This window comes from Elephas maximus, chromosome 2, assembly GCF_024166365.1.
Source record: "Elephas maximus indicus isolate mEleMax1 chromosome 2, mEleMax1 primary haplotype, whole genome shotgun sequence".
Classification (NCBI taxonomy): domain Eukaryota; kingdom Metazoa; phylum Chordata; class Mammalia; order Proboscidea; family Elephantidae; genus Elephas; species Elephas maximus.
This window is the reverse complement of record NC_064820.1, coordinates 125,349,908-125,360,853: the sequence shown is the minus strand read 5'-3', so window position 1 is coordinate 125,360,853 and position 10,946 is coordinate 125,349,908. Positions and strand designations below refer to the sequence as shown.

At 40.1% G+C, this 10,946-nt stretch overlaps 1 protein-coding gene across 13 annotated transcripts in view; it reads right to left on the bottom strand.

Annotated features, from left to right (window-relative positions):
• Positions 1 to 9,507: 9,507 nt before the first annotated feature.
• The window catches only part of P4HA2 (prolyl 4-hydroxylase subunit alpha 2), a 287,775-nt gene continuing 286,336 nt past the window's right edge, over positions 9,508 to 10,946 (bottom strand). For all 13 annotated transcript variants that reach the window (XM_049872799.1, XM_049872788.1, XM_049872698.1 and 10 more), the window contains one exon: positions 9,508 to 9,990. In XM_049872799.1, the coding sequence (XP_049728756.1) occupies positions 9,920 to 9,990 (71 nt within the window). In that variant the 3' untranslated portion in view covers positions 9,508 to 9,919. The remainder of the gene's footprint in view (positions 9,991 to 10,946) is intronic.

The window sequence follows — 10,946 nt, the reverse complement described above, 5'->3', positions numbered from 1 at the left end:
GGTCAGAGAGTTAACCAAATGACTAGAAATCAAGAGCAAAAAAAAAAAGACAACAGAAACAAGCCCACAGAAAATCTAGACCCTGAAGTTATCAGATGAGAACTTTCAAATAACTGATTCATTAGTTCATTAAAAATGTGAAGAAAACAAAACATAAATTATCCAGAGAATTAGAATCCATAAAAAGAATTGAATGGATATTCTAAAGCTGAAAAACATAAGAACTGAAGTTAAGAACTCAACAATGGGTTTAGCAGCAGAAGAGATAAATGAATTCAAAGACAGATCAATAGAAAATATCCAGTTTGAAGCACAAGGGGAAAAAAAGGATGGAAGACAAAAAAGAAATTAGGAGAAATATGGAACAGTGAAAAGCTCTAACATCCAGATTATTGGACTCCCCAGAAAATGAGAAAATAGAACAGAAGCAGAACTGAAAGACATAACGTCTTGAGACATTTTCAAAACCGATCAAAGACATCCACCCACAAATTCAAAAAGCTCTGTGAACCCCAAGTAGAAAAACAACAACAACAACAAAGCACGCTACTGAAAACCAAAGCAAAGAGAAATATCTTAGAAGCAGCCAGCAGGGAGGAGTTGGGGAGAGATTTTTTTCAAAAGAGCAACAAAGACAAGTTGACTTTTCAAAAGAAATGGTGCAATCCAGAAAACAATGGAATTACATCTTTAAAATGCTTAAAGAAAAACCCTTAGATACATTTAATAGTGGAAGACAGAATTAGTAAACTAGAAGACAGCTGTAAAAATTATCCAAAATTACAGCATAGATACCATATTTTCATAGAAATAATGTACACATTTTGTTTTTTGCAAAGCACACAACCCCTTTGCACATTCTTCTCCTAAGCACTACGCATGTTGTATGTGTGTGTTCTCTGTACACAGGTGTGATATTTCTGAAAAAAATATGAAAGACAGGTTAGAGAAACACAGATGGAATGGTAAGGTCAAATTTACATTTAATTAGAGTTCCAGAAGGAACATAGAAAATACTGAAAAAGAAAACAGCTTCATAATTTTCCAAAACTGATGACACCATTGTACAGATTTAAGAAGCCCAATGAATCTCAAACCAAAAAAAAAAAAAAAAAAACTACCTATGTGCCAATAATTTTCCTGTTTTCTCAAACCAATTCTTCTATACTCTTCTGTTATGCTGGAGCTATGACTCTGCAAGCTGTATTTCCCAGATTCCCTTGTCAGTGGCTTCCTGTTAATGGGAGGCACTAAAGGGAGGTTAGGTGGCTATAAGCAGGGAGAAAAGTCTTCCAGCAGTTTCCCCAGACCCAGTGGATATTTAATTGAGAGACGATTCAATGTATTAAGCCACCGAAATCTAGAGGCTATTTATTGTTGTAGAATAAGCCTATCTTATCCTATTAAAAAATGCAAAAAAAAAAAAAAAATATGCTGAGTGAAATTAGTCAGTTGCAAAAGAATATTATATGAGACCACTATTATAAGAACTCAAGAAAAGGTTTAAACACAGAGGAAAACATTCTTTGATGGTTACAAGGGTGGGGAGGGTGGGAGAGCAGTATTCACTAACTAGATAGTAGACAAGAATTATTTTAGGTGAAAGGAAGGACAACACACAATACTGGGGAAGTCAGCAGAACTGGACCAAGGCAAAAGCTAAGAAGTTTCCTGAATGCAACCAAAGGCTCCAACGGACAGAGTAGCAGGGGCAGGGGTCTCCGGGCCATGGTTTCAGGAGGCATTTAGGTCAACTGGCATAACAAAGTATATTTAGAAAATACTCTGCATCCTACTTTGTTGAGTGGCGTCTGGGGTCTTAATAGCTTGCCAGTGGCCATCTAAGAGGCATCAGTTGGTCCCAACCCACCTGGAGCAAAAGAAAATGAAGAACACCAAAGACACAAGGAAAATATTAGCTCAAGAGACAGAAAGGGCCGCATAAACCAGAGACTCCATCAGCCTGAGACCAGAAGAACTAGATGGTGCCTGGCTACCAACGACCACCCTAACAGGGAACACAACAGAGGGTTCCTGATGGAATAGGAGAAAAGTGAGGTGAAGAACTCAAATTCTAGTAAAAAGACCAGACTTAATGGTCTGACTGAGACTACAGGGACCTCGGAAGACATGGCCGTCAGACTGTTAGCCCAGAACCGACACTCTTCGTGGTCAACTCTTCTAAGATTAGACAGGACTATAAGACATAAAATACCCATGAAGAGAGTGCTTCTTAGCTCAAGTAGATACATGAGACTAAGTGGGCAGCTGGTTGAACGGACAGGGGAAATCCGGGGTGGAAAGGCAGAGTGTGTGCCATATTACAGGAAGAACAAACAGGGTCACCTAACAACGTGTGTATAAATTTTTGTATGAGAAACTGACTTGAACTGTAAACATTCACTTACAGCACAATTTAAAAAAGATTACATAGGTTAAAAAAAAAATGATAAAAACTCAGACTGGGCTTACAGTGGTGGAAATACAAAGAGAATCAATACAATTTTTTTTTTTTTTTAGGAAAGAAAATGTAAAAAAAAATATTTTTTAAGTGGACCTGTACACCTTATACCACATGCAAAAATAAAACCTAGGTGGATTAAAGATCTAAACGTAAAAGAGAAAACTATGAAGCTTACAGAAGAGAATAAAGGGGATATCTCATTATCTTGGTATGCAGAAGAATTTCTTAAACAAGACATAAAAAACATAAATCAAAAAGAAAAAGCCTGATAAGTTTGACACCAAAATTAAAAATTTCTGATCATCAAAAGACACAGCTAGAGGCAGAGCCAAGATGGCGGAATAGACAGACTCTCCCGTCGAGCCCTCTTTACAACAAAGACCCGAAAAAACAAGTGAAACGAGTATATTTGTGACAAGCTGGGAGCCCTGAGCATCAAAGGCAAGCTTAGACAATGAACTGAGGGGCAGGGGAAGGAAGAGACTGTTCAGAAGCGGAGAGGAGTTACCAGACCTGAAACGCGGGGAGCCCTCAACCACCATTCCCAGAGCGACAGCAGCGGCAGTGGCCGGCTGGTCCTAGCGTTCGGCTGCAGTTTCCTCAGGGAGAAGCAGCCAGCCACACAGCCCACTCACACCTCTGGAACCTGAGCAGAAGGGCGCTCTCGGCAAAAGCTAAGTACTTGTGTATATTTTACCGCGCCCCCCTCCCACCCCCAAGCCAGCTTCAGCGGCTGAATCCCTGGGCCTGAGATAGACCCTGGTGAGCACCTGGAGCCGTCCTCCCAGCCTTGGGGAAGGAAAAAATTTGCAACTGGGGGGAAAAGATAATTTGCTAGCTCCATTAACTGGGGGAGCTCAGGACAGAAGCGGCTTCTGTCCAGGCATAAACCGTCCGTGAACCTTGAGTACCTTTCCCTTCTGCATGGACCTGTGTGGGCCTATTTTGGGAAAATAGGCCCTTGTTGGCAAACTCCGACCATTTCAGTGGTGAGGTGGAGAGGTGGGTGTTTGATGCTTGACATCGCTTTGCCTATTAAACAAGGTCCTCACCTACCCACAACAGGGACCTAAGGACTGGTGGCTCCACTTGGGTTGCCCAGCCACCCACAACAGGGGTCCAGGGATAACTGGTACCTCCCAATCCTTACAACAAAAACTTTGGATGCCCATGGTCCCTCTGCAGAGCCCACCCACTAGCATGCTCTAGGGAACAGAGATGCGTTTTCCTAGAGACACCTGGGGGTTGGTTCTCAGCCCCCTGCCTTGTCCACAGCATGACCCCCTGCTGCAATCAGATACTGGTACATATGCCAATCACCCCTGCCCGTCTAAGACTGTAGGACAGAGCCTGTACCACACACTTGATATCAAAACAATACCCACACACTTTTGATATCAGCTACCTGGAAACCTGAGCTGAATTCATACAAGAAAACTGAGTGGACTCCTAGACTGATATACCTGACGAATAGCTCTAGCCAGCTGGGGACAGGACACCAGAGCTCCAAAGGCAAAAATAATCAAACTGGTTCACTCAAGCAACCCATAGGGGTATACCAAAACAAAACAAAGCAAGCAGCTACGACACAGTAAGCAAGCATAAACTAATACAATAACTTAATAGATGGCTCGGAGACAACAGTCAATATCAAGTCACATAAACAAACAGGCCATGATCACCTCAATAGGCTCTCAAAACAAAGAATCCAGGGATCTTTTAGATGAAAGTGCATTCCTGGAATTACCAGATGCAGAATACAAAAGTTTAATATACAGGACCCTTCAAGACATCAGGAAAGAAATGAGGTGATACGCAGGACAAGCCAAGGAACACACAGGTAAAGCAACTGAAGAAATCAGAAAGATTATTCAGGAACATAATGAAAAGTTTAATAAGCTGGAAAAGTCCATAGACAGACAGCAATCAGAAATTCAGAAGATTAACAATAAAATTACAGAATTAGATAACTCAATAGAAAGCCAGAAGAGCTGAATTGAGGAAGTAGAAGCCAGAATTTCTGAACTCGAAGATAAATCAGTTGGCACTAATATATTTGAAGAAAAATCAGATAAAAGAATTTTAAAAAATGAAGAAACCTTAAGAATCATGTGGGACTCTATCAAGAGAAATAACCTACAAGTGATTGGAGTACCAGAACAGGGAGGGATAACAGAAAATACAGAGAAAATTGTTGAGGATTTGTTGGCAGAAAACTTCCCTGATATTGTGAAAGATGAGAAGATATCTATCCAAGATGCTCATCAAACCCCACATACGGTAGATCTTAAAAGAAAGTCACCAAGACATATTATAATCAAGCTTGCCAAAACCAAAGATAAAGAGACAATTATAAGAGCAGCGACGGATAAAAGAAAGTCACCTACAATGCAGAGCCAATAAGAATAAGCTCAGACTACTCGGCAGAAACCATGCAGGCAAGAAGGCAATGGGATGACATATTTAAAAAATTGAAGGAAAAAAATTGCCTGCCAAGAATCATATATCCATCAAAACTGTCTCTTAAACATGAAGATGAAATTAAGACATTTCCAGATAAACACAAGTTTAGGGAATTCATAAAAACCAGACCAAAACTATAAGAAAAACTAAAGGGAGTTCTTTGGTTAGAAAATCAATATCAGGTATCGACCCAAGACTAGAACACTGGGCAGAGCAACCAGAAGCCAACCCAGACAGGGAAATCCAAAAAAAAAAAAAGAAGCCCAACACAAGGTAACAGTGATGTTATTATATAAAAGAAGACAATATTAAAATAATAAAGAGGGACTAGGAAATGTAATCATACACCTTCCATGTGGAGAGGAAGATACGGAGATGCAAAGAAATAAAAGTTAGTTATAAATTTAGAAAAATAGGGGTAAATAATAAGGTAACCACAAAGGACACAAACTATCCTACTCATCAAAATAAAATACAAGGGGAAAAAAACAGACTCAGCAGAAACAAAATCAACAGGAACAAACATGAGGAAGGACAATATACAAAGAAAATCTACTCAGCACATAAAATCAAGTGGGAAAAAGAAGCTGTCAACACACAAAAAAAGACATCAAAATGATAGCACTAAATTCATACCTATCCATAATTACCCTGAATGTAAATGGACTAAATGCACCAATAAAGAGACAGAGAGTGGCAGAATGGATTAAAAAACAAGATCCATCTATATGCTGCCTACAAGAGACACACCTTAGACTTAGAGACACAAACAAACTAAAACTCAAACGATGGAAAAAAATATGTCAAGCTAACAACAATCAAAAAAAGAGCAGGAGTGGCAATATTAATTTCTGACAAAATAAATTTTAAAGTTAAATCCATCAGAAAGGATAAGGAAGGACACTATATAATGATTAAAGGGACAATACACCAAGAAGATATAACCATATTAAATATTAATGTACCCAATGACAGGGCTGCAAGATACATAAAACAAACTCTATCAGCATTGAAAAGTGAGATAAACAGCTTCACAATAATAGTAGGAGACTTCAACACTCCACTTTCGGTGAAGGACAGGATATCCAGAAAGAAGCTCAATAAAGACACGGAAGATCCAAATGCCACAATAAACCAACTTGACCTCGTAGACATATACAGAACACTCCACCCAACAGCAACCATCTATACTTTCTTTTCTAGTGCACATGGATCATTCTCTAGAATAGACCACATATTAGGTCATAAAGCAAGCCTTAGCAGAATCTAAAACACTGAAATATTACAAAGCATCCTCTCTGACCATAAGGCCATAAAAGTGGAAATCAATAACAGGAAAAGCAGGGAAACAAAATCAAACACTTGGAAACTGAACAATACCCTGCTCAAAAAAGACTGGATTATAGAAGACATTAAGGATGGAATAAAGAAATTCATAGAATCCAAAGAGAATGAAAACACTTCGTATCAGAGCCTTTGGGACACAGCAAAAGCAGTGCTCAGAGGCCAATTTATATCAATAAATGCACACGTCCAAAAAGAAGAAAGGGCCAAAATCAAAGAACTATCCCTACAACTTGAACAAATAGAAAGAGAGCAACAAAAGAAACCCACAGGCACCAGAAGAAAACAAATAATAAAAATTAGAGCTGAACTAAACGAAATAGAAAACAGAAAAACAACTGAAAGAATTAACAAGACCAAAAGCTGGTTTTTTGAAAAACTCAACAAAATTGATAAACCATTGGCCAAACTGACAAAAGAAAACCAGGAGAGGAAGCCAATAACCCAAATAAGAAATGAGATAGGCAATATTACAAAAGACACAGCTAAAGTTTTTTAAAAACCACAAGACAGAAGGTACTTGCAAAACACACAGCCAACAAACAGCTTGTGTCCAAAATATATTTAAAATTTCTATGAATCAGTAAGAAAATTACTTGAATGAACACTTAAGAAGCCTAAAGACTAAGAAACATATGAAAAACTGTCCAATGTCATTAGTAATCATGTCGCAATACTACTATATGTGCACCAAGCTAGCTAAAATGCAAAAAGTATGACAATACCAGATACTGGAGATGGCTGGAGTAACAACAACTCTCATTTATTCTTGTTAATAAAGTGTATAACCACCTTGGAAGGCATTATATGGTAAAGCTGAAGATCCATTCCCACATATATACTACGGACTGCCAAAAGAACAAACGTGTCTTGGAAGAAGTATAACCAGAATGCTCCTTAGAAACAAGGATGGCGAGACTACGTCTCACATACTTTGAACATGTTATCAGGAGGGATCAGTTCCTGGAGAAGGACATCATGCTTGGTAAGGTAGAGGGTTAGCAAAAAAGAGGAAGACCCTCAACGAGATGTAGTGATGCAGTGGCTACAACAAAATGGGCTCAAGCATAATGATTGTGAGGATGGAGCAGACTGGGCAGTGTTTTGTTCTGTTGTACATAGGGTCCGAGTCAGAACTGACTCAACGGCACTTAACAACATATATACCCTACAAAATGTGTGCTTATGTGCACTATGAATCACATAAAAATGCAGTTATGGATTGTGTCCCCCCAAAATATGTGGTGTAAATCCTACCTTCTGTGCCTGTGATTATAAACCATTTGGGAATGGGTTGTCTTTGTTAGGTTAATGAGACAGGATTAATGTAGGGTGTGTCTTAAATCAATGTCTTTTGGGATATAAAGAGATGAAATAAGCAAGCAGAGGAACAGACATGGGAGAAGAGAGATGCTGAGCCACAAGAAGATTGCCCAGGAACAAAAGCTCGAGAAACATGGACCTTCCTCCAGAGCTGACAGACAGTGAGCCTTCCCAGAGTTCCCCTAGTGCACCCTGAATTCAGACTTCTGGCCTCCTAAACTGTGAGAAAATAAGTTTGTATGTTAAAGTCACCCACTTGTGGTATTTCTATTATAGCAGCACTAGATAACTAAGATAAATGTTAATCACAGCATAATCTGTAATATACGAAACCTAAAACCAATCCAAATTTCTAACAGTATATTTAGCTGTATTATGGTATAGTTCTAAATTATATAGCAACAAAAACAAACAACTATAAAAATGAAAATGAACTACAGCAAAAAGAAGCCAAACACCGAAAAATACATACTGACTCTATACATAAAAAGTTCAAAATCAGGACAACAAAATAACTACTTATTTAGGGATCTTTTTTACACAGATGGTAAAACTATAAAGAAAAGAAATGTGTATCACAAATCACTAGGCAATGGTTACCACCAAGGTACTGGGGGTGGAAAGGAAACGTGATCCAGGAGGGGCTCCAAAGGGGCTCCTAAGGTACTGACTTGACGATGTTCTCTGCTTTAACCTGGGTGGAAGCAACGTGTGCTTGCACTCACGTTCTTATTTTTTACACTGCACCTCTGTGTATCATGAGCAATTGTGTATATATCTCACAATTTAAAAATAAGAAATTTCATGAGGTCTTAAAAGTTTGCAAGCGGCCATCCAAGGCATGCTAGTTGGTCTCTATTCACCTGCAGTAACAGAGGAAGGAAGACAGTCACGAATAGGAGGAGGATACAGAATGTGTGGCTAATTGCCTCCATGAACAACTGCCTCCTTAATCATGAGATCAAAAGAACTGAATGGTGCTTGGCTACCATTACTGAACATTTTGGTCAATGACTGTATAGAAGAATCCTAATCAAAAGGTGGGAAATGCAGAAAAGAATTTCAAATTCTCATGGACTCCAGACTTTCTGGAGCCATGGAGGCTGGATTAAGCCCTGAAACTACTGCCCTGAGGTAATCTTTAAACCTTAAACCAAAAACATCCCCTGTAAAGTCTTCTTAAAACCAAACAATAGTTCAGCTTACCTAGTAATAAGTATCTGTCTTGAGCATTAAGCTCTTTTAAGAACTATCTAAACTAAAAGCCAAACCCATTGCCATCAAGTCAATTTGGACACATAGTGACCCCACAGGACAGAGGAGAACCATCCCACAGGGTTTCCAAGGCTGTAATCTTTATAGATGCAGACTGCCACATTTTTCTCCTGCAGAGTGGCTGGCGGGTTCAAGCTGCTAACCTTTCAGTTAGCAGGCAAGCACAACTCAAAAGATTAGAGAGGAACCTTAGGGGCAGTGAGTTTATGTTAGTGGGGGAGGAACAACGCCAAAAAGGAGGGTGAGAATGGTTTCACAATCCAAACAATGTAATCAATGTCACTGACTTGTACATGTGGAAATGGTTGAATTGGTGTATGTTTTGCTGTGTATAGTCTCAACAACAAAGCTAACTTTTTAAAAAAGAAATTTCAAATTATTACAGTATCCCAACAATGAACATATATGCTTTCTATGTTCTCTGGGACATAGGGCTATTTTCTTCACTTTCCAGAAAAGGACACTCAAGCTTAGAGGAAATAGAGAGTGTTGAATGAGGTCTAGAACCCAAAGTTCTTTTCCACTAAAGCATTCATTATTCAGGCTCTGCCTAAACAGAGGTGATGCACAGGAAATAAAGAACTTGGTAAAAGTTCCCCAGGCTTAAAAAAATACTCCAAATAAGGCTCTTTAAGGCTTTTGGCAGGGACATTTTATTTTTTGGTTAAAGCCACAATTGATAAAAATGTCATAAAGACAAACATGTAAACAAGGTATCAGAACTTTGGTACACTGAAATATCTCACAACTAAAACATCTGAGGTACGAAGGCACCTTGCTAGGTGCTGGACAGCCTGACTCTGCTGCAGCCACACTGACCTTGCCTTTGGGGACCAGAGATGGCACAGGCTGACCAGAGGGGATGGCTGGGTTGGCACAGACCCATGTCACCTGGATCCTCCCCAGTCCACTCTCCCTCTGTGCCAGACAAACATTTACTCCTCCAAAGACCCGCCTGACTGTGGCTGGAACATACAAAGGTATCTGTCGCGCTGAACTTGAAGACAACATGGGCTGTGGCGCCAGGAAGGGGAAGAGCAGAAAAGGATGTCAATCAACTTCTGTTGATCCACAAGGCCTCAAGAACTCCTGTCCTCGTTCATGGAACCACTTATTAGAAACTGTGAACAGAAAGAAGGTATGTTACAATCCTATTGGGGTCAGCCAAAATGATCACCCCTTCATGATGACCCCCATACTGAGCCCTGCAAATCAAACACGAGGAGAACATAGTCTTGGGCATCTACTTGCTCATCATCTGGTGGGCAAGACAGACACAAAAGCGGATAGTTGTACACAATTCTGCCAGTGACACTAGATACATGTGTACAGGCTGCCGTGGGGGCAGAGCAAAGGGGTATCTAACCATGCTAGGGAGAAGGAGAACCCAGGGCTAGGAGGTGAAGCTAAACCAAAGTTAATCTGGGGAGACGGCCATATCAAGATGGTTCCCACACCAAGGGGGTCCCAGGAAGTAAGAACGGATAAGAAAGACATTGATGTAGCAGCCACCAGGGATAGTGCCCAGGACCTCAAGGAGCTTGATACTGCTAAATGTGGCAGGTGGGAACTGAGAGGCAGGATATGAGGATGAGGAAGCCTTTTGGGACTATAGAGGGCTTGGAACATCAACATCAGGTGCTGCAGGCCAGCAGATCCCAATCTCTGTGCTGTGGGTACCAGAGTAGTAGAGCCGTCACCTAAGCATGTGTGTCTCAAAAATACATGAACTGCTATTTCATTCCTCGAACGCTTTCCTCGGACACTTTCATAATGAATAAAACCAAATATATTTTAATGCATTATCGAAGTCATGTTGTTAGTGCCGTCGAGTCAGTTCCAACTCAGAGCAACCCCGTGACAACAAAACGAAACACTGCCCTGTCATGTGCCATCCTCACAATCATTGCTATGTTTGAGCCCACTGTTGTAGCCGCTGTCTCAATCCATCTCATTGAGGGTCTTCCTCTCTTTTGCTGACCCTCTACTTTACCAAGCAGGATATCCTCCTCCAATGACTGGTCCCTCCTGATAACATTTCCAAAGTACATCAACGTCTCGCCATTCTTGCTTCTAA